At 40.5% G+C, this 25,256-nt stretch overlaps 1 protein-coding gene across 5 annotated transcripts in view; it reads right to left on the bottom strand.

The window, feature by feature from the left end:
• Window positions 1–25,256, bottom strand: part of LOC309474331 (SEC14-like protein 1) — a 332,477-nt gene that overhangs the window by 66,474 nt on the left and 240,747 nt on the right. For all 5 annotated transcript variants that reach the window (XM_082136817.1, XM_082136816.1, XM_082136815.1 and 2 more), the window contains 7 exons: window positions 9,198–9,286; window positions 8,147–8,217; window positions 7,555–7,726; window positions 7,119–7,253; window positions 6,318–6,452; window positions 4,422–4,673; window positions 3,927–4,105 (listed from right to left, as the gene is read on the bottom strand). In XM_082136817.1, the coding sequence (XP_081992943.1) occupies window positions 3,927–4,105; window positions 4,422–4,673; window positions 6,318–6,452; window positions 7,119–7,253; window positions 7,555–7,726; window positions 8,147–8,217; window positions 9,198–9,286 (1,033 nt within the window). The remainder of the gene's footprint in view (window positions 1–3,926; window positions 4,106–4,421; window positions 4,674–6,317; window positions 6,453–7,118; window positions 7,254–7,554; window positions 7,727–8,146; window positions 8,218–9,197; window positions 9,287–25,256) is intronic.

The following is a 25,256-nucleotide window of genomic DNA, read 5'->3' as shown; positions in this document are numbered from 1 at the left end:
GGTTTTTATCAATAAATAAGATCAAGTTGTAGGCTCCCTTTGAGCCTCCCTGATTCTAGCCCAGAGCCTGGTCAAATATATATATTATTTTCCTAGCTACCCAAAGTCTGGTTAGAAGGTTAAAGGACTCTCACGAGGCCTCCCTCCTAGATCAGCCCTAGAGCTGGAGGCGCTCCCCTTATCTAGGGTCCCTTTAGAGTGCCCAGCCTCCATAATGTTTTAAAGCACTGTGTAGATCCAGGATTGAGTAGAGTTACTCCCCTCGTTTGCAAGGGTTATAAAGCGCTATGCTGAGTTCTACTCTCCAGGATGCCTGTCTCTATGTTCCGGTTTCACTATTGGTTTTGTGAGAGACTCTGTTTAGGAAAAAAGACAGGTTGTTGGCAAGACTAGGTCAGTAGATTTGATCAGGTCAGCCTCCCTGGTGGCATGTCCCCCTCAGAAAGTGACTGGACGGGACTCCTTTCGGACCCCCTGGCCATATTCCCTTAAAGGAACCCCTTCCTTGGAAGCTGTTGGTTCCAAGCCTTTGAGCGGCCTTAGTAGGCCTTCCATTGTTCGGAGGCCTCTTTAAGGCTTATAGCTTGGGCAGTGACAGTAGGGAATAATGTCACTGACAGGATGACATTATTGCTCATGTATGTGAGCCGAAGGGGGAGTGTTTTCTTGGCGTCTCAGGTTGAAACTTCCAGTTCTGATGTTTTGTCATGAGCCATAATTGGCATGCATTCCTATCAGATTGTATTTCGTTCCCCAATAGCGTCCTCGACGCAGTGCGAGTTCCCTTTTGAAATGAAACGTCTAGGTTACGACTGTAACCTCTGTTCCCTGAGAACAGGGAATGATATACTGCATCGTTAGCCATGCCTCGGGGATGCCTGCTGAACAGTCCCTTCAGACGAAAGTGGATGACATGTTCTCTAGGCTTCCTTTTATACTTCCGGGTTGCACTAGTAGTGACGTCATAGGCTGTTGCCGGTCAAATTTGATTGCCGTGATTTGATATCTTTTCAGACACCGGTTCACGTGGAGGGCGTTCCCCAATATCGACGCAGAGTCTCGTTCCCTGTTCTCAGGGAACAGAGGTTACAGTCGTAACCTAGACGTTTTATCTACACTATAGTTTAATTATGGTATTTTTAGTAAAACAGTGGTTATACAAATAGTAATCAATTCTCCAAAAACCATGGTTACTACACTTTTACTATAATAAAACTATGGTTAATTTTCGTAAGAATTAATTAACCCGCATAACATAGCACTTCAGTTTACCGTATGGTCATTTAGCTCTTCAGCTTCAGCACAAGCAGCTCAAACAGCAATGCTGTTATTTGAAACAGTAATATAAATTAAAGAGTTTTTTTATATATTTTTTTATATTGATGTATTAATTATAACTAGCAATTTTATTTTTCCTCATATTATTTTCATCAGCAATATGGTTTAGTTAACCCTCTGGGGTCTGAGGCGTTTTTGGGGTCCTTGAGATGTTCTGACATGCCCTGACATTTGTGCTTTTTTCAGTTGCTTATAAACATATTAATGGCAAAGGTATAATTACACTCTATTTAGCACAAACAGGGCTACCATAATATGTGAGCAACATGCATGTACATGTTTGTATTTTTGAGAGAATAATGTTTATGCATGGTTATTGAAAAAACTAAAAACTAAAGTTTCTGAAATAAGGCCACAAAACACATACTAAATATGTGACAATAAGACTTTTGACTAATTGATGTCGTTGCCTAGAGTTTTTTCTTCAAAATGATGTGAAAATCATCCTGCCCTTATCATTCACATAACACAATACATTGATTTAAATGTTGTAAAACACTTTTTGTTTGTAAAGGCAATATGCGCAAGGGGCGTCAACCATTCAACAGCATCATGCATATGTAGTGGTTCACACCTGAGGAGACAATGGGGCCCGCATACTTAATGAGCCATTCATTCAGGTGTGTCACCTATAGCCACAAGAAAGAAGGCAAGAGAAATATATATATATATATATATATATATATATATATATATATATATATATATATATATATATATATATATATTCTACCAAATTGGTTCACAGTTGGAAGCATGTCAATTTATTTTTTTTCACAAATTTTGCTTGCAAATTGTATAATATCCAAGGAAAACATGTCTAGTAATTGTGCAGTTAATTCTCATACTGTATTTTCAGTTTTGGAATATGTATCCTCTCCCCAAATTTGTCAATAATAAAACACAATAAAAATTATTTAAAGAAAAGGCTTATATTTACCTTTTAAAATTTGTTTACATCTACCTTGTAAATATATTTTTTTTTATTAAAAAGGTTACAATTACAACAACAATTGAAGTGTAATCTTTCTTTGTAAAAACTAAAGTATACATTTTATCATACATATTTCAAAGTTAAGGATTCATTACTTCGAATATAGCCTACATTGACAAAACATACTATATTTAACATATTAGCAAAAATTGGCAAACAAAAGCTTATTTGAGGTGGCAGATATTTTACAGTAAAAATGTGTAATCTATCCAAAACTAATCAACGTAATGTTGTCTTTCTGTATGCTGTCTTTAATGTTGTCTGTAACATAGGTCTTTTGTTTTTATTATAAGGAATATAAATGTTAATTTGCAGTTTAATACGTTGCTTATACAAATACATTTTATTTCAACATATTTCAGTCGATTTTTATAGCAAAATAGTTTGCTAAAAGCAGATCATTCATTCACACACAGAAACGCAATTCAAATTTAAACCGTCTTTTTGCGAGTTGTGGTAAACAGCGCATCTCTGCGTTCATTCATTCACACAGAAACGCGATTTACTTGAGAATGAAAAAAAACTTACTACAGTATTCCATCCGTTGCTCCTCGAAATACCAGCACTTCTGAGGTACGTTTTCCATTATTATTATTCCTCACAGCGCTGCGAGACAGTGTAGACAAGTACACTTATCTGAATAAACTTGATGTGTTTTCTCGAGCTGATATGTGGGCGTTCACAGTTTGTATGGGATCGTCTCAGTCATTTAATAGCGCGCGCTCTCCGTGGGCGGGGCCGATTAAAACGTAATGAGCTGAGATGAGCTCGACTGGAATCGCTCTCTTTTAATACAGATTTCACAAGATGTGAATATTTGTTTTTTATATAAATTACTTCATTTAAAAGAAGAGAATTCAAGCTTCATGCCTGTGTGTCTGTATGCCTGTTTGACTGAGTATTCGCTGAGTTATTGTTCACTGGCAGAGAGAAGGCAGAACTCGCTTCGTGTTTATTTTTCTTTATTTGGCAAAAAGCACAACACTTTGTTTTTATTGTGAGTGTACACAAAAATAATACACATTTAACAGAATCGATTGATGTATGAAACTCCTATGGAAAATCAAAGTCAACAGAGTATTTATGAGTTTCTTTTACACTGATAAAAAAAAAGCGAGCTGGTATCGCCGGCGATACAGCCGACCTCAGGGGGTTAAAATCATTGCGGAGGCTATTCCATTTTTCTTTTTTCATGGTACATGCATTTTGATTCTTTATACGCAAGTAATGATGTCCAATGACTTGTAGGCATTATTTAGGTATTATTTGATTTATTTGTAAGGTAATTTTTTTATTTTTGATAAAGAAAGTTTATACACCATAGGAGTGTACAATTAATTTTAAAACTGACACTGGTTCAAACTAGGCTACTGTACTGTATATGTCTGATTTATGTTCAAGTGCTTGGGACAAGGTTTTTTATAATCAGGCTCTAAACAATTATATACAAATTTGGATTTAAATTTATCGGCCAACATATCGGTTATCGGCCTTTCCAAATATAAATAATTATCGTATATGCCAACATTTTCATATAGGTGCATCCCTAATTACAACAGATATCACACAATTAAAAGCTCTTCAGAAAGTTTACCTGAAATCTTCTGAGCCTAGAACCTCAGTGTAGTACATGACTTTACACTTGTGAGAGGACACCTGCAGAGTAGCCAGAACATCGTCCACCCTAGGTAGGTTTGTGGTGGCACATGCTGGCATAGAGTGGAACTTCCATTGCAAAATATAGAAACCTGGCCATCGAGTCACATGTGAACCCTAAAGGTGTGTACACATGTTGGCAGAAAGATTGAAACAAGGGAAGAAAAAACAAGATGACAAGACAACTATCTTTAATAACAATCATCCACCACCTTAGACAGAACTTTTAGCAATGAAATTGTTTTAAATTATTTAACATTTTTTAAGGTCATATAATTTTTTGAGAATATATTATGAGAAATGTAATTATGCTTGACATAGAATTCACATAGAAGTCTTAAAGGTACAGAAACAAAGTATGGTATGACCACTATAAACTTCTTTACTATGGAAACTGATGGAATCAGCATCGAACTGATTGTATGTGACATACCTGCACACTTTCTCCCTCTTTGCAGGTAAGTGGTGACTCCACCATGCTGTAGTCCTGTCCCAGCAGCCAGGATTTATCGATAAGCTGCATATTGTTGCCTGCAGGAGAGGTAATGCCATGGGTAGCCAGCGGATCTTTCCTTGGCGGCTGTGGAGCTCGTTTAGAGTGGTAGATATTGAAGATCACATCACCTTTACATACATCAAAGTCCCAAGTGATGACTGAGGAGGCATCGATGATCTCAATCAATATCTTAAGGAAGAGATATAAAAAAGAAATTGTGCTCTTTAACTAAATGTGTAGCTTTAATACTGTTCAGTAGGTGGCACTCAAAATGTGACCAATGTTGTGTTTTCTCAGACTGAAATCCAGTTTTGTAAAAACTGATCATAATAATAATAATAATAATAAATTGAATTTTTATAGCGCTTTTCTCTAACTCAAAGTCGCTTTACAGGGCAGAAAAAAAAAAGAGGGTCTTGAGGCGGGACTGAAAGATGGTAAGGGACTCAGAGGTGCGGATCTCAAGGGGAAGGGAGTTCCAGAGCCTTGGAGCTGCCCTCGAGAAAGCTCTGTCCCCAAAACTGGAGAGTTTGGACTTGGGGCTATAGGAGGGAGACCGGTCTCCGGATAGGAGACCGGCTGAGGTGGATCTGAGGGACCGTGAGGGTTGGTAGGGGGAGAGGAGGTCAGAGAGGTATGAAGGGGCCAGGTGGTGGATGGCTTTGTAGGTAAGAACCAGATTTTTGTATTTGACCCGGTGGGAAATGGGAAGCCAGTGCAGTTGTTTTAAAACTGGAGTGATGTGGTGCCAGGATTTGGAGCGGGTGATGAGTCGGGCGGCTGCGTTTTGGACCAGTTGTAGTCTTCTTATGTAAGTTGAGCTTATACCAAGGAGTAGTGAGTTGCAGTAGTCTAGTCGTGAGGAGATGAAGGCGTGAATGAGTCTTTCAGCAGCAGGGGGTGTGAGTGAGGGTCTGATTTTAGCCACATTGCGGAGGTGAAAGAAGGATGTTTTAATGACCTGACGGATGTGGGGCTCAAGGGAGAGGGTTGAATCAAAAATCACGCCAAGGTTGCGTGCCTGGGGAGATGGGGAGACAATGGTGCCGTCGATGGTGAGAGTGGGGTTATTGGTTTTGCCGAGTGTGGATTTGGAGCCAATGATGAGGAATTCTGTTTTATTGCTGTTGAGTTTGAGGAAGATCTGTTGCATCCAGATTTTAGTAGCTGACAGACAGGAGTTGATGTGGGAGAGGGGAGGATTGTGGGGGGACTTTGTGCTGAGGTAGATCTGGGTGTCATCGGCATAACAGTGGTAATTCAGGTTGAAATGGCGAAATATCCGACCAAGGGGAAGGATGTAGATGATGAAGAGGAGGGGGCCGAGTACGGAGCCTTGAGGAACGCCTTGGGTGACTGAGGCTGTGGCAGAGGTGTGGTTATGGAGAGAGATGAAGTGGGATCTGTTGCAGAGGTAGGAACGTAGCCAGCTGAGTGCAGTACCTTCGATACCGAGGTTTTTAAGTCTGGTGAGCAGAGTGTTATGGCACACAGTATCGAAGGCTGCACTCAGGTCGAGAAGAATAAGAATGTTGAGGGAACCAGTCAGCAGAGGTGAGGAGGTCATTGAGGACTTTGAGGAGAGCAGTTTCTGTACTGTGGAGGGGACGAAAACCAGATTGGAGGGGTTCATATTGATTATTGGCATGAAGATGGGTTTGTAGTTGTGAGGCGACTATGCGTTCCAGGGTTTTAGACAGAAAGGGGAGGTTGGATATTGGGCGGTAGTTGTTGAGTGAAGAGGGATCCAGACCAGGTTTCTTGAGGATTGCATCATATTTTGCAAATGCACCAAACACAACCCAAATCAAATAGTTTCTAATAGAGCCTCACCTCATGTGGCGCTCCTTTAAAGATGCTGGCACTCTGGTAAATAGTCTCCGTCCACAGCCTGATTTCATCATTCTCCAGTTCCTCTGCAGTTCTGTACAGGGACTTGGGCACCATGCCACCCTCTGGCACTTCACACTGCACATATTTCACAGTGTCACTCCTTTAGTTCAACAAGCTACTAAAACCATACTAAGGTAAGTCAACACAGATAATACCTCAGTTTGAATGCATGCATACAGATCTTAGGGTGTGTTAACACTTGGCATGTTCGGTTTGATTAAAAGAAACTCTGGTGCGATTGCTTTGTTAGAGCGGTTGATTTGACCCTAAAAAGAACAGAATGCTCAAGCATACCTTTTTTCTCTCGTCATAGTCATGATGATGCCCATCACAGTTCAGTACACAGCAGATCGTCGTTTGTGTGTGTGACGGAGGGACTCCTGCTGCTTTTTTGAGTCCTTTACACATTTGTTCTTACACATCTCTTCAGTTCTCAGCTGGTCAAAATACCATCATATGCCCAGCACACAGCATTGTTCTGGATGTTCAGTAAGTTCCATCACGAAAAATACGTAATAAAAGCCGGCCAATCAGGTTGTGAACATGTACCTTTCCCTTTAGGTTCGGTGTGAAAAATGCTAATGTGAACGCTAAGCGGACCAGGACTAAAGGTTTTTTTTTCGTCCAGACCAAACAAACCAAGCAAACCTAACTACAAGTGTGAAGACACCCTTAGTGGGAGCAAACAGGACTGAATAGGTACCATTCACTCGTAAAGCATAAGGGAAAAAAACGACATACCATACACTCTCCTCCAAGGAAGTCAGGGATGATCTCTTTATCAATGTAGTCTACAAGACCACCAGGGCCCTGGTAGTCATTTCCCGCATAGATCAGAAACTTCTTTCGTGTATTCTCATCAATGAAAGGGCTCACCTGTAAACACAGATGGGAGGAGGAAAGCACAGTTAATGGATACATAATAAGCTTCCTTTTGGGTTAACTCATGCTACGAATGCCAGGTGACTCATTTACTTTCTAAATGAGAGGCTATTACTTCAAGCAGTTATTTGCAGTTATCAAGCGGGGGGGGGGGGGGGGGGGGGGGGGGGGCACATAAGGCACAGTGCTTAACATGAACAAATAAATTTGGCATTCATGTCATGTTAAAAGACCACCCCCCCCCCATCTCTAGTTGAGGAGAGAAGAAGCAAAAGCAAACAGTGGTGTCCCTCACCAGCGTCCACAAGACAGGAAAAACTCTGGGAGCTCTGAGGATGAGCAGACGGCCTAGAGTCTCAGGGTAATTGGCCTCCACTACCTCAATAATCCTCAGCAGAGCTTTGACTCCAGGGCGCCACAGATGCCTCATATTGAGCCCCTCAAGATCAACCAAACATGTCCAGCAACTACAGAATGAGAAAATGTGAATTACCACCTCACCACTGAAAAATGTCACTTAGCTTTTCAGTTGTGAACTAAAAAGACAATTGCAGGGCACCGCTGACAACAAATTTTTGTACATTTATGTTTCTGTCAGCAAGTGTTTGTCTGTCTGTACTGTGTGTGTGTGCATGCAGAGAGAGAGAGCGGGATAAAGTGCTTTCAATAGATAATAAATGGTAATTTGGTAGGAAAGGCATAGAAATTGTTCATAATTTTTATCCAATTGTTTGTCATTTGTTTGCTTGGTCAGTGTATTTGTGGGTTTTAGTTAATTTGCTATTGTAATGTAGGCTGTAAGGACCTTAGCCGCATGGTATAAATGTCAATTATTTTAATAGTAACTTTATGGTTACAGAGGGCAAATGTGTCAGTACTGTCAGTACCTAATTGGCCGACCAAAGACTTTAGTGTTCTCCTCGCAGCGTCGCAGACCCTCTTCATTGATAGACAGCACCTAAACATTCACATATGTTATTTTGTTTAGATCGATATGAATTGAATTAGTGGTGGACGAAGTACACAAATCAAGTACATGAGTAAAAGTACAGATACCCTAATGAAATATTACTCCAGCATTAAGAACTTAATTTTACTTAAGTAAAAGCACAAAAGTACTTGGTTTTTAATGTGCTTGAGTATTAAAAATAAAAAGTACTGATTGATGTATATTTATTTATTTAGCAATTTTATATACTTCATTCTACTGCTGAGGTTGAGGTGGGGATATAATGTTCTTGACACACAGATAGAGGGTGACAAGTTTTGGTAGTAAAATAAAGTTTTCTTACTTTCAGATCAGTATTGAACTGTATCCTATTTAAATAGGATACACTTCAGTAACTGATCTGAAAGTAAGAAATCTTTATTTTACTACCAAAACTTGTCATACACTGATAATTAATACTAATAATTACTAATAACTCATGCGTGTAACTAAGAATAACAAAATATAACATAGTATATAAAAATTAGGAAAAACAAAATGTGTTGACAAATATAAACATAATAAAAAAACACACGTCACATAGGGCAAAACGTGTTAACATTTTAAGAAGAACGCTATGCAAACATACTAGTTTAATATAATTTGAAACTGCTACAGCAGCGGGGAAGATTTGTGAATTCACTGAATTGTTAACTAGAGATTTGCTCTGACCGGATAATTTGAATCAGTGAGTTGTTGACTTGAGAACAAATGCAAACGGATCAGCCCAATTCTCAAATGAATCGTTCAGTAGGATTTGCAATCTAATTTATGAAGAATGAATAATCAGCTAATTTACCAATCGGACAGCGCTATCTCGTCTCAGGGCAGGTAAAGATTTCTTCAGTTCAAAATAATGAGGAACTACATGTTTTTATAGTGGAGTTAAAAAAAACAATATTATGCTTTTGAATGTAGTAAAGAAAAATGTTGGTTATTGAATATCTAACATGTCTAAGGAGGGATTCTTCTCCAAGTGCTCGAACCAGTCCTTTAGTGTCCATGTGTCCTAGGCGTAGGATGTACAGAGGCCGGCCATCTATAGAAAGAAACACAAGTGTTTAAGAATGTGGAAATACAATACACCCATCACTACATCACCATCATATAGTGCCAAACCACAACACCATGACATGTTCTGCTGAAAAATGTTACTGTAAAAATGTATAAACAAGTGCAAACAAGTTATGTCTTGCACTTCTCACAGGTAAACGCATTCTCTGTTAGTGGAGCTATCTTGTAAACAGACCATTTGAGAAAAAGTTCTTTCTGTTAATCGATTTAATTGCAGTTTTCACTGTGTGCATTACTGGATTTTAATTTATTGCTGAACATGAAATTATATACAGTAGTTAATTAACCAAAATGACTATTAAATACAACCCAGTTACGTGTGACACTCGTTCACCAAAATCACCAGCAGGTGGCACAAAAGGGAAGGTTTGAAACATTGCTCAGTCAGGCTGCAATTGTGACATTCTCAGATGATGTATTTCTTTAGTTCTGGGTTATATAGCTTGTTTGATGTACACCCTTGTCACATTTAGTCATTGAAGCTTTTAGTCATTGTTTTGTTTTTTGTTACAAGTCAGAAATGACAAGGAGGCAGCTTCACGCAATACAACGTCAATGGAGATGGTTGGATATCGCAACTGTTTTTGAAGTTTACACGGAGATAACATTTAAAAAAAAAAAATGTAACTTGCACCTTGAAACCTATTTCAAAGTTTGCGTTCTTGAGCCACCAAAAACTGTATCGTGCAATTGAGCGGCTAGAACACATTAAAAGTTTTCTGTTTTCAGTTAAAACGGTGTAGTGTAAGCGGCCCTTAAGTTAATGACTAATGATCTTTGCATCGGAAGTGAATCAATCAAAAACTAACTTTAGCTGGACAATAACTTTATTCTAGAGCTGCTGTAAAGCCAAAACAATCTCGGTTACTTTAATCTCCTATTATAACTGTAAAGCTGCTTTGAAACAATCTATATTGTTAAAAGCACTATATAAATGAAGCTGACTTGACTGCCCCAAAACTGTTTGAGTACCATCAGGGCATGGTTCTGAAGACACATACCGAGTTTCATAACGATACAACAATATGTTCGTAAAATATTGCATTTTCCATTTTTCATATCTCCTGACCACTAGGTGGCACTGTGCTAAAACTGTGCAGGTAGCCTCAGTTCACGGTTGTCATTACACACACCAAGTTTGGTCAGAATATGCTAAAGCGTTGCGGAAATATAGTCTCACTTTCTCACTTTGAACCATCACTGAACTTAAGCTGGACTATGACACTATTTTCTTTTCTGCTTTAGAGCAGAAACACACTTTTTGTTGCATTATTTTCCTGATATCACTTTAAAGCTGATTTTAAACAATCTGTATTGTAAAAAGCTCTATATAAATAAAGGTGACTTGACTTGACGGGGAATTCTATGAATTTGTTTATGCGTTATTCGAGAACGGTTTGACGAATCGACTTGAATTCCAATATCTTTTTGTCTGTACAGTTTGAAGATGATCAGGTTACATTTTTGTGAAAATTGGAGCAACGGCCTAGGAGGAGTTCGAAAAAGTAAGTTTTTCTGAAAATGTTCATGACTGAAAATTGTTTTATAGTGTCGATATACACTCACCTAAAGGATTTTTAGGAACACCATACTAATACTGTGTTTGACCCCCTTTCACCTTCAGAACTGCTTTAATTCTACGTGGCATTGATTCAACAAGGTGCTGAAAGCATTCTTTAGAAATGTCGGCCCATATTGATAGGATAGCATCTTGCAGTTGGAGGAGATTTGTGGGATGCACATCCAGGGCACGAAGCTCCCGTTCCACCACATCCCAAATATGCTCTATTGGGTTGAGATCTGGTGACTGTGGGGACCATTTTAGTACAGTGAACTCATTGTCATGTTCAAGAAACCAATTTGAAATGATTCGAGCTTTGTGACATGGTGCATTATCCTGCTGGAAGTAGCCATCAGAGGATGGGTACATGGTCGTCATAAAGGGATGGACATGGTCAGAAACAATGCTCAGGTAGGTCGTGGCATTTAAACGATGCCCAATTGGCACTAAGGGACCTAAAGTGTGCCATGAAAACATCCCCCACACCATTACACCACCACCACCAGCCTGCACAGTGGTAACAAGGCATGATGGATCCATGTTCTCATTCTGTTTACGCCAAATTCTGACTCTACCATCTGAATGTCTCAACAGAAATCGAGACTCATCAGACCAGGCAACATTTTTCCAGTCTTCAACTGTCCAATTTTGGTGAGCTTGTGCAAATTGTAGCCTCTTTTTCCTATTTGTAGTGGAGATGAGTCGTACCCGGTGGGATCTTCTGCTGTTGTAGCCCATCCGCCTCAAGGTTGTGCGTGTTGTGGCTTCACAAATGCTTTGCTGCATACCTCGGTTGTAACGAGTGGTTATTTCAGTCAAAGTTGCTCTTCTATCAGCTTGAATCAGTCGGCCCATTCTCCTCTGACCTCTAGCATCAACCAGGCATTTTCGCCCACAGGACTGTCGCATACTGGATGTTTTTCCCTTTTCACACCATTCTTTGGAAACCCTAGAAATGGTTGTGCGTGAAAATCCCAGTAACTGAGCAGATTGTGAAATACTCAGACCGGCCCGTCTGGCACCAACAACCATGCCACGCTCAAAATTGCTTAAATCACCTTTCTTTCCCATTCTGACATTCAGTTTGGAGTTCAGGAGATTGTCTTGACCAGGACCACACCACTAAATGCATTGAAGCAACTGCCATGTGATTGGTTGATTAGATAATTGCATTAATGAGAAATTGAACAGGTGTTCCTTATAATCCTTTAGGTGAGTGTAAGAATCGAATTGCCATGAGTCAAGAAATCAGATGAAAAAAATAATTGTTTCTAGCCCTAACGGTTCAAAGTTATTAGCATAAAAGTGAGTGCAACTTAGGACAGTTGGCAGCGCTAGAGGGATTGAGTTAGAGACTCTAAATTTGCTATGGTGACAGTTCAGACTGTCCTCTATCTGTTTGCCAAATTTCATATCTTTCCCGCAAGCTGTTCTATGGGCTGCCATAGACTTCCATAGCGGAAGAAGAAGAAACGGAAGAATAAGAACACCACCAATGATTACAATAGGTGGATCTAAGATCCAAGATGGCGCCGCGGATGGCTGCCTCGGTGTTGAGCTCTCCAGTTGTTACACTGTTTTTGTTAGTTTGTCCTGTTTTATGTTTGTCATTCGCTATCAGTTATACCAGGGACGAACTGCTGAACATTCGGCAGTGCACACCAACTGATCACCAACCAGTTTTTGATTCTTCTGGCGTTTTGCGGAACATTGTCGTCGGTTGCGCCGCTGCACTGTGGAAACAGTATAAGACGCGCAGGCGTGGGAAGCGAGCCGGCACACTCGTTAAGCTCAGGCAGCGCGGATTCAGAACGGCGCTGCCTAGCATCCATCTGGCGAATGTCCGCTCTCTCCCTAACAAAATGGACGAACTACTTCTGCTCTCACGCAAAAACAAGGACTTTACCAACTCTGCTGCTCTGTGTTTCACGGAAACCTGGCTGAACGAAGCCATTCCGGACAGCGCGTTACATCTACCGGACTTTCAGCTGTTCAGAGCGGATCGCGATATGGAGTCAACGGGGAAAACGCGCGGTGGTGGGACATGCTTTTACATCAACAGAAGGTGGTGTACTGATGTAACTGTGTTAAGGAAGATGTGCTGTCCTGATGTGGAAGTGCTTTTCATTAACTGTAAGCCGTTCTACTCGCCGCGGGAGTTTTCCTCGCTCGTTCTCATCAGTGTTTACATTCCACCGCAAGCACACGTGAGTACGGCGCTGCAACAGCTGGCTGATCTGATCACAGAAACAGAACAACAACACCCGGACTCTGTTCTTATCATTCTCGGAGACTTTAATCAGGCAAAACTCACACGTGAACTGCCTAAATTCAAACAGCACATTACATGCCCCACCAGAGACAATAATATTTTGGACCATTGCTACACCACAACAAAGGATGCATATCGCTCCGTCGCCAGAGCAGCTCTAGGACTTTCCGATCACTGCCTGGTTCATCTTCTACCAACTTACAGGCAAAAACTTAAAACTGCTAAGCCAGTAATAAGGACTGTAAAGAGATGGACCAACGACACAGAGCAGGTCTTACAAGCCTGTTTTGAATGCACTGACTGGAGTGTTTTTGAAGCTGCTGCCAGCGATCTGGACGAGCTCACAGAGACTGTAACATCATACATCAGTTTCTGTGAGGATTTATGCATCCCTACCAGGACTTACTTATCATTCAACAATGATAAACCATGGTTCACACCAAAACTCAGACAGCTTCGTCAGGTCAAAGAAGATGCCTACAGGAGTGGGGATAGGATCTTGTATAATCAGGCCAGGAACACATTGACAAAGGAGATTGAAGTGGCTAAGAAGAGCTATGCCAAAAAGCTGGAAAACCAGTTTTCCTCCAACGACCCTGCATCAGTGTGGAAAGGCCTGAAAGACATTACCAACTACAAGACACCATCCCCCAGCATCGACAGCAACAAGCATCTTGCGAACGAGCTGAATGTCTTTTACTGTAGATTTGAGACCCCCGATCAGACACCCCATACCCGCCCTGACCATCTCTCTACACAGCCATCAACACCTCCAGCCATCCCCCTCCCCTCCCCCCCTGCACTTCAGATCAGTGAGGATAATGTGCGTCAGATCTTCAGGAAACAGAAGAGAAGGAAAGCACCAGGCCCAGACGGTGTTTCACCAGCCTGTCTGAAAACCTGCGCTGACCAGCTGGCCTCTATCTTCTCACTGATCTTCAACAGATCACTGGAGCAGTGCAAAGTCCCTTTCTGCTTTAAACGCTCCACCATCATCCCAATCCCGAAGAAACCAAAGATCACAGGACTCAATGACTACAGACCTGTTGCCTTAACATCTGTGGCCATGAAGTCATTCGAAAGACTGGTGTTAGCATATCTGAAGGACATCACTGGACCCTTGCTGGACCCCCTGCAGTTTGCCTACAGAGCAAACCGGTCTGTGGATGATGTGGTCAATATGGGACTGCATTACACCCTACAACATCTGGACAAACCAGGGACCTATGCAAGGATTCTGTTCGTGGACTTTAGTTCTGCCTTCAACACCATCGTCCCATCACTGCTCCAGACCAAACTGACCCAGCTCTCTGTCCCTAGCTCCATCTGTCAATGGATCACCAGCTTTCTGACAGACAGACAACAGCTAGTCAGAATGGGCAAAATCACGTCCGACAGCCGCACCATCAGCACCGGTGCTCCACAGGGATGTGTTCTCTCACCACTGCTCTTCTCCCTGTACACAAATGACTGCACCTCTAAAGACACCTCTGTCAAGCTCCTGAAGTTTGCGGACGACACTACTGTTATCGGACTCATCCGGAACGGTGACGAGTCTGCGTACAGACAGGAGGTGGAGCAGCTGGCTCTTTGGTGCAGTTATAACAACCTGGAGCTGAACACGCTCAAAACAGTGGAGATGATCGTGGACTTCAGGAGAAACCCCCCTGCACTCCCTGCACTCACCATCATGGACAGCACTGTGACTGCAGTAGAGTCATTCAGGTTCCTGGGCACCACCATCTCTCAGGATCTGAAGTGGGACACTCACATAGACTCTATTGTGAAGAAAGCCCAACAGAGACTGTACTTCCTGCGTCAGCTGAGGAAATTCAACCTGCCACAGGAGCTGCTCGTACAGTTCTACTCAGCTGTCATCCAGTCCATCCTCTGCACTTCCATCACCGTCTGGTTCGGCTCTGCTACCAAAACCGACCTCCGTAGACTACAGCGGATAGTTCGGACTGCTGAGCGAATCACTGGCACTACCCTTCCCACACTCAAAGTACTGCACTCATCCAGAGTGAGTAAAAGGGCTCGCAAAATCACTCTGGACCCGTCACACCCGGCACACTTTCTGTTTGAACTGTTACCGTCTGGTCGACGCTACAGAGCACCGAGCACAAAAACAACCAGACACAGGAAAAGTTTCTTTCCCCAGGCCATCTACCTCATGAACACTTAAATGTTCCCCTACTGTGGAACAAACATGTGCAATACTTCCCTCAGACATTTCATTATAGCACCTTATAACTTTATATATATTTATAATTTATAATCTTTATTTTTATTTTATTTTTATTTTTTTCTATTTTTTATTTATACCTATGTTACTTGTCACTTGTCTTGTCACTTTGTATTGTTATGTGTACTGGAAGCTACTGTCACCAAGACAAATTCCTCGTATGCGCAAGCATACTTGGCAATAAAGCTCTTTCTGATTCTGATTCTGATTCTGATTCTACACACCTTCGGTGCTTGGCCCCTTATAATAATACAGCATTATAACATTTAATCTCAGCTAATTATTTATCATATAAATGCTTAATGTTCTAGCTATTTGACTCCTGTTATTGTGAAATATTACAGTAACGGCAGGGCATTAAGTGTGCTTAATTTGAGGGGTTTGGAGGGACAGTTAGTCGCTTCACAGTCGCAAAACTGTAAATCGCCGCTCTTTCATACGGAGAGTGTTGGATAGCCTACCTAATGATGAGTGTTTTAACTTAAAGAGTAGTAGCACTGCCCACAAGGCTATTGTTTAATCACTCCTAATACTCCCATGCAAAGCCTAATTCATGTAGCCTATTAGAAAACTATGCTATCACTCTTAATACTCCCATGCAAATGTGTAGCCTATATCATTTTAATATCTGTATAACTATAATTTCTATAGTTAATTTTTTATTTGTTTTATTACAAGGAGAAAATAATACATATTAAGAATTATTTTACAGGGTATTAGTATCTGCATTATAAAGCACATTCCATGAAAAAAGTAAAAACAATTTTGACATTTACTGTTCTGTTTGAATTCATTCTATATAGCAAATGCTTACATTGGCTTTTGATTACATTTGGTTATGTGAATATGATTTTTTTTTTTTTATCGTATTTAATTATATTTGGTTATGTGAATGTGATTTTTAATTGGGATGCACCAATACCACTTTTTCCAGAACGAGTTCGATCTCGATACTTACATTTTTTGGTACTCGCTGATACTGATACCTGTATTTTCCCTGCATTTGTAATTTTTAAATGTATTGGTAGAGAAACCAATAAATACAACAGAAGAAAGAAAGGCTACAAATACAAACAGAGTTTTTTCAGGTAGATCTAACTGTACAGAAATGTAAATAAAGTAATCAAATGTGAAAAAACACTGCATAGGCTGTTTAAAATTAAATATAGATGGATCTTTTTGTAAAGTTACAAAAGGTAGCTTATTTAGTCAAGAGGAGTGAGTAATTGATTTGTCATGTCTTTGTTTGATTAACATTAAAACACAGCAGCAGAATGCATTATTAGAATGCTGCCCCTTTAAGACCGAACGCACGGACCCCATTTGAATATACTGTCTACGTTCACTTGAGATATAACCGACTTTGTTTACTAGGATACTCGCCAAGACAGGCGTTTTTACATAATTTTGTGTAAATTCGTCCGTACAAGCGCGAGACATTAAAAGACAATTTAATTAGGTATTTGTCTGAGACGCTGGTTTTCGGGCGCGCTTTGGATGTTTGCGTTCATGGAACTTCTTGACCTGCAAACATCCTGTAATGTAGGGAACCACTCGTTATACATAAATCATGTTTTACTTACATATACGATTTAGTTTTAATCCAAATAACACGTGCTGAGTGAACGATCAGCAATCAAGAGCATTCAACAGAAGTGCGCTCTCTCTCTCGTTAGTTAACGTTAATAATAAGCTACATGCCTCGTTTTACTTTCTTTGCCATTGACATCCGAATGAACTACAAAGTTTCCACTGACGTCTGTGAAAAAGGGATGCGCTCGATCAGCTCGCGAGTCTGTGCCACCGCGCACTCAATCCACTGCACGTTTTTCTCTTATTTTCTCTTAGCGCTCGCGCACCACAGCTATATAGGCGTTACTATATTTTGTTTAATATTCCACTAATAAGATACATTTACATTGTCATTTAGCAGACACCTTTGTCCGACGCATTTAGCGACTTACAAATGAGGACTAAATTAAGCGAGTCATCGTGAAGAGTGAAATTACAGTATTTAAAAAAGCGTTAAACAGTTTGTTCTGTTCAGTGCGGTTATAATTGTCAAAAACTGAAATAAATCAAATAAAATATCGGTTCTGTATATATCGGTTCTGGGCACATAAACATGCAAATAATTGGTATTGGTATCAGTTATAAAAATCAATATCGGTTGATCTCTACACAATATTGACAATGCCTACTAATAAATGTGCAGCTGTAACGACAATGACTATGACATGCGGTCACATGCTGTTCAAATTAGTAAATCCTGATCTCCAAACACATCCTTCGTTCTAAGGAGACAACGAGTTTGTTCATGGCGCCTCTAAGTCTGCTTGAACGGTCAAAATGGCATCTTTGTGGCTCCCCAGAGGGACATTTGAGTCACATAGGGAACCCTGTTTTGGAGAATCCCCTCTAAAACCCCCATTTGAGCATGGACTCCCTGTGACTTTACAGCCTCGTGACATTCCAGATACTCCACACACACGTACATACACACACACACACACACACACACACACACACACACACACACACACACACACACACACACACACACACACACACACACAAACATCCTTTGGGTTTAACTTAACATCCTTTTAATGTGTGTAACTCAGACTTGTATCTGAACTTCCTGTATGTATGTGTGATTAATGTTGTTTTGATCATATAGTTATGATCTTCGAGTGTTTGGCTCTGAAATATGTTTTTGAAGAATGTTCTCCCAGTAGAATCGCATCCCGTAACCCGATCTCATTGGCAGGTCATAAAATTTGACCACCGAGCCCATCCAGCCCTATGCAAAGGAGACAACAAGGGCGCAACATTCCAACGCACACACACAAACACACTCTGGACTTTGAAACAGAAACCCCCTACAGAAAAGGACTTTTACCCATAAAGTCACTCTTAAATGTACTAAATATATAAATTTGTGTGTTAAGAGGTGTGTGTAAACCATAGGAAAGCATATGTCCTATTTGTAACATTAATAGAACTGCAAATGCCTATACTAATGCATAATAATGTATCTTTGCATTGCTACAACGTCTATATTCTATTTTTGATATCTCTGTAATCCTCTCCAGCTAACGGAGTTGAATTTTGATAACCAATTGCAATAATTTGTATCGTTTGACGCCTTTCATATGTCTGGAAGCAAATCTTCTCAAATTCGATCTCTCATACATGACAGTCAAAGTGGGCGTTTCTTCACAAACAAAGAAACCTCTTCCCGCTTCAGATCAGAAGATCCGATTCGTCCTCCACGCAAAAGGAGGCGTACACGGTAGAGGTCTTCTCGGGTCCTAAAAACTGTACCCGACCCGAATCGACCCGAATCACTACTTACCCGAACCCGACGTGCATAAATTAATTTTTTTTAAAGAAAAACCCGACCCGAGACAGACCCGATAAAATTAGACCCGAGTCCGACCCGACCTGACGCCATTTCCTTTAGAACCCGACTGGACCCGAACATAAACGGCATTTACATTGTGCACAGCCTGCAGCCCTGCATTTCTCAAAAATGCACTTAACATAGACGCGCAAGTAGGCCTACGCGCTGAAGTGCTGAAATGTCAATCACACATCACGGTCGGTAACCCATTACATCCTATAAAATTTGGCATAATGTTATTTACCGGACCATACGATGATTAACATTAGAACCACCACAGGGTAAAATTTACCGATGGCTGTTTTTCAAATGTAGCCTAAAACAGATTTTCAATAAAATATCCAAAGTCTCCCAGTCATTGACTTTTACTAAAATGTTGTTATTTAGCCTACAATCCCGTTGTTAAAAAGTTGTTTAGATAAAACCAGATTAAAAACAAGGCATTAGAACCGCCATAGCAGATTAAATACCATGTAGGCATATGTCTTTATTTTTGCAACTTTTCTTTATTTGAGCAACGTGTCTGCTTACTGTAAACAGTCACACAACGCACGTTCAAAATAAGATGTTTTAGCCTACTCATAAATGTTCAAACTTTGGATTAATTATTAAAACAATTTTTGCCATTTTTATCATTTATTGTTTGCTGCTATTTATTCAAGTCTGCCAGTTTCCTGAAGAAAATTCCGATCTATAATGTAGCCTAATGAATAAAAAAAAATTTCTGATTACCCCAAGTTTATTGGGGTTGTTCACTTATTCAAATTATAAATTATATAACTAAGCAAATTAATAACTGAGTAAATAAATGCGGAGGCAACCGTGCTTATAGCCCATTGCACGTAGAAGCGCGGATTCGCTCTCTCACTTAGAAAAAGTGAGAGAACGGTGTCATAGAGTTGTTTTAAATAATGCAATTTTGTTAAATGCCCAACATAGTTTGGGTCTTCTCGGGTCCATTTGGAATAAGCATATTTATTTTAAATTACCCAAGACCCGAGGCCACTAATACCGAACCCGACCCGTGTCCGAGACATTCGTCTGAGTTTTGGACCCGAAAACGCTCTGGTCTCGGGTCGGACCTCGGGTTTTCGGATCCAAGTAGACCCGTGAAGACCTCTAGTACACGGGATTCCCTTAAAAGACGGAACTCGCCTGTTACAACTCTCTCTCAACTCTCTCAACTCAACGCTCTCAACCCTCATCATCTTCTTCTCCACGCGCAGCGCTTCTCCCAACGCAACCAGCGGGACAGGCCTCGGCTTCTCCTCTGGGACGCAAACCCGCGTCATGTAGAAGCTGCCGTTCTTTTGCAACTAAGTTCCTACACGCCTTTCCCCTCCACAAGGGAAATTATCTGAACTTTCTCGGTAACGTTAAATTCAAGTGAGCCTTTACGAAACGAAACGTCTTGCGAAACGACCCAGAAGACGAAGCTAGACGCAAACCAGCCGGACACGCGCACACGCGCACCCTCTTCAGCACCACACTGAAAGAGCACAGAATCTTGCAAGTAACGCTATCTCTCTCTAAAAGCTGATTTCAGGTGTCCAGCTCTTAGGTCTGTGAATTAAGTTACCCTCTATCTCTTCTCTGTATTTCTTTCTTTCTTTCTTCATTTCATTTTATTCTCTCTATCACGTTATGTTTTATGTTTTTGGTTTGGTTAAATGTTTGTTTGTTTCACTGTTTGCATTTTTACGTACGTTTATTTTGTAGCTCATATAATCTCTAGTTTACATTTATTAAAAATCAATTTATACTTTTAACTGTCTCTGTGTTTGAAAACCCACCTTGTAAGTCAATGAAATCAAAAGATCTAAGCTACAAGCTCGATATTGACTACCTTGAGTAGTTTTAATTCATAAACTCAGGAAGTTTTATGTTCGTGGCCAGAAGATAAACTTTCTTGGAGTTTGTAAACAGGAAAACTCCTCCTTAACTGATAATCTTACATTTATTCGCTGGACGAATGACTGATGACGAGGCCAGTTACAGAACGAGGTATTTCCGAAAATTGATAAAGTAATGTATATGCGATTTATGAATTATGACCATGAGTTATGATTAGTAATATTTCCCAAATTCCCTATATTCTTGAGCTAATTCGCATTGACCCAGAGTCGTTTACGTTACACAGCCTATTTAATTTACGTTTTATTGCAAGTCGAAAATATATATAAATACATTTAATGAAATACAGTGTATTAGTATTATAAAGCACAGTCCATGGAAAAAAGTAAGAACAGAACACAATTTTGACATTTATTCCTCTGTTTGAATTTGTTCTAAACAAATGCTTACATATGCTTTTGATAACAAAATTTACCCAAATCTAGTAAAAATCACACAGGTGATTTTTTTTTTATCTTATTGATAGTATTTTTTTAAATGTACTCCTTTGGCGTGGTTGACTGATAATTACAAAAAAGAGCTGCAATATGTCCATCCCATAACTTGTGAAAATGTATGGCTATTATAGCTCCACTTAGTGGTCAAGAGCAGAAATGCATTTGCCGGCACAACCGCAATGGCAATCGCGACGGCAAAACATTAATTCTGTTTGAGTGCCATGTGTATGCTAAAGATTTGGGATTGGTGCATGAACACACACAGACAGCAGAAGGCCCTGTACCTTGACTAACGCACATGATCACAGTGTGGTGTCTTTTAACCACAGGGGACTACAAGAATGAGCAGTTCTGACACTCTAGCAGGCAAGTGTGTAATAACTGATGCTGCCAACAATTCCTGTGCCAGAGGAGTACTTTATTGACAGCCATTTACACTCCGGAAAAAAAGTAGGAAGTCACAGAATTACACAGAAAGCAAAGTAAAGAGCACTCCTTTTATAATCACTGGAGCTGTCTGTCAGTTCAGTATGACACTGAAGAAGAACAATGGTACATTTAATAAGAGTATAATATTTAAATCTCGGTTTTCGCACATTACTGTTGCTAACCATCTGGGTTCAGAGGGGTTTTCTGGGCCCTGGAGGTGTTTTGACATGCTCTGACATTTGTGGGTAAGTGGAAAAAAAATGTGTCACTGAAATAAGGCCATAAAACCCATACTGAATAAATTTGTTCAAAAGGCTTTTGAAAATTGTATCACGTAGCCTAAAACTTTTGCTTCAAAACGATGTGAAAATCATCCACCCACTTATTCACATAAAACAATATATTGATTTAAAAAATTTAAAGACGTGTTTTGTGTAAGAAAGCTGTATGCATGAATCATCATGAATATTGACGTGTTTCACACCTGGGAAGACAAAGATTCCTCCCTTAATGGCCCTATCAGCTGAATGGGACTGAGGGAGAACTAGAACAAAGGTAGTGAGGATATTAAAAAAATTTGCTTTTTAGGGCCCGAGCACCGATGGTGTGAGGACCCTCTTGGAATTGCTCTATTTATTAGGGCCCAAGCCCTGAAAGGGCGAAGGCCCTATTGTTTTCGTTAGGATTATTCTTTCTTTATTTTTTTTCGACTTCTCGGGCACTTTTGTGACCCTTAACATGCTCGAAAACTCTTGAAACTTTGCATACAGGTCAGAACCCGCGGCCATCAGGGCCGGGCTGAAGCTGGTACCCGGGCGTGGCAGGTGGGCTCAACAGCGCCCCCTTGAACCGGGTCCAAAAACTTGGTCCATATAGCAAACTTAATTGCATGAATTAATATGAAACTCGGTACACATATAGATCTCATCGGGCCGAACAACTTCCACACTCTATGTTATTAGCTCCGTCCAACAGGAAGTCGGCTATTATGGGTTGTTTGAAAAACGCATCCTCTGGAATTTGAAATACTCCTCCTAGAGAATTCATCCAATCGCGACCAAACTCGGTCAGCATGAAGTCAAGACATTGAGGATGCTAAATTGCGGACGGAATTTTGATATCTCGAACGGTTTGGCCGTGGCGAGGAAACGAATTTACGGCAAGAAAACAGAAACAGGAAGTGTGTTATAACTTCTGCATACATTAACTGATCTTGATGAAACTTCAGCAGTGTGTTCGTTGTAAGAGGCCGAGCACATGGATGTGACCTTTGTGAGTCAAAGTTATAGCGCCACCAACTGGCAACAGCAAGTGTGTCAATTTCAAAATGCTTTGAAATCACCCTCTTATTTTTACCGGATTTGCTTAAAACTTTGTGTATAATGTAGACACACGGCAGATGTAGACCTGTGAAAGGATTATTGATATCTTAGATACTGTTGCCGTGGCAACGCATCAAACTTTAATATTCTTTTCGGATGCTTTTGATTACTCTTCACATGCTTGAAGTGACAACTCATCTGAATATTCTTTTCACTCCTCTATCAGAAATCTTGCGAGGAGCACTGGTCGAGGCAAATTTATGGTGAAATTATTGTCTTTCCACTTCTGTATTATGGCCCCAAAAGTGCTCACTGGACCATTCAGAAGCTTAGAATGGCGCCTATAACCAATGCCATCATTATGTTTTGCAACAATTAGGTTGCGAAGGTCTTGAGATAGCTCTTTGCTTTTACCAATCATGAGATGTGTCTTGTGTGACGCCTTGGCAATGAGACCTTTTTGTAGGCCGTCATTTGGGACTGAACCAGCTGTTATTAATTTCCACTGACAGGGGGCTGGATTGCTTTTTAATTACTGTAAGTTTTCAGCAGTTGTCTTGGCTTTCCATGCCTTTTTGCGCCTCCCTTTCTTCATGTGTTCAATACTTTTTCCCTGTGTCATTTCACATTATTACACAAATCTTAATTTCTGAACTTATTTTTGTTTGTTTCTTTGTATGTATGGCTTACTTGGGTTGTTACCAACATCTGGTGAAAATTTCATGTCAATAGCACCTTTGGAAATATATTTACTGAGAAAAATGATGACGTGTTCAATACTTATTTCCCCCGCTGTATATATATATACACTGTATATATATATATACACTCACCTAAAGGATTATTAGGAACACCTGTTCAATTTCTCATTAATGCAATTATCTAATCAACCAATCACATGGGAGTTGCTTCAATGCATTTAGGGGTGTAGTCCTGGTCAAGACAATCTCCTGAACTCCAAACTGAATGTCAGAATGGGAAAGAAAGGTGATTTAAGCAATTTTGAGCGTGGCATGGTTGTTGGTGCCAGACGGGCCGGTCTGAGTATTTCACAATCTGCTCAGTTACTGGGATTTTCACGCACAACCATTTCTAGGGTTTCCAAAGAATGGTGTGAAAAGGGAAAAACATCCAGTATGCGGCAGTCTTGTGGGCGAAAATGCCTTGTTGATGCTAGAGGTCAGAGGAGAATGGGCCGACTGATTCAAGCTGATAGAAGAGCAACTTTGACTGAAATAACCACTCGTTACAACCGAGGTATGCAGCAAAGCATTTGTGAAGCCACAACACGCACAACCTTGAGGCGGATGGGCTACAACAGCAGAAGACCCCACCGGGTACCACTCATCTCCACTACAAATAGGGAAAAGAGGCTACAATTTGCACGAGCTCACCAAAATTGGACAGTTGAAGACTGGAAAAATGTTGCCTGGTCTGATGAGTCTCGATTTCTGTTGAGACATTCAGATGGTAGAGTCAGAATTTGGCGTAAACAGAATGAGAACATGGATCCATCATGCCTTGTTACCACTGTGCAGGCTGGTGGTGGTGGTGTAATGGTGTGGGGGATGTTTTCTTGGCACACTTTAGCCCCTTAGTGCCAATTGGGCATCGTTTAAATGCCACAGCCTACCCGAGCATTGTTTCTGACCATGTCCATCCCTTTATGACCACCATGTACCCATCCTCTGATGGCTACTTCCAGCAGGATAATGCACCATGTCACAAAGCTCGAATCATTTCAAATTGGTTACTTGAACATGACAATGAGTTCACTGTACTAAAATGGCCCCCACAGTCACCAGATCTCAACCCAATAGAGCAACTTTGGGATGTGGTGGAACGGGAGCTTCGTGCCCTGGATGTGCATCCCACAAATCTCCATCAACTGCAAGATGCTATCCTATCAATATGGGCCAACAATTCTAAAGAATGCTTTCAGCACCTTGTTGAATCAATGCCACGTAGAATTAAGGCAGTTCTGAAGGCGAAAGGGGGTCAAACACAGTATTAGTATGGTGTTCCTAATAATCCTTTAGGTGAGTGTATATATATATATATATATATATATATATATATATATATAAAAAAAAATGTATGTGACAAGACAGAATATTACTTATCATATATATATATATATATATATATATATATATATATATATATTTTGTTACATTTATATTATATATATAAAAATATATCTGCGAGCAGCGATGGAGGGCCCAAGCCGGTGACACCGCCACCCCGGTTGGGCCCGCCTTGGGGCCGCAATCGCTGCTCGCAGCTATATTTAGGGCCCGAGCACCGATGGTGAGAGGACCCTATTGTTTTTGCTCCGTTTATTATTAT

The sequence above is a fragment of the Leuciscus leuciscus genome (genome assembly GCF_965113295.1).
Source record: "Leuciscus leuciscus genome assembly, chromosome: 14".
In the NCBI taxonomy this organism is placed as follows: Eukaryota; Metazoa; Chordata; class Actinopteri; order Cypriniformes; family Leuciscidae; genus Leuciscus; species Leuciscus leuciscus.
This window is presented reverse-complemented; position numbering and strand designations above follow the sequence as displayed.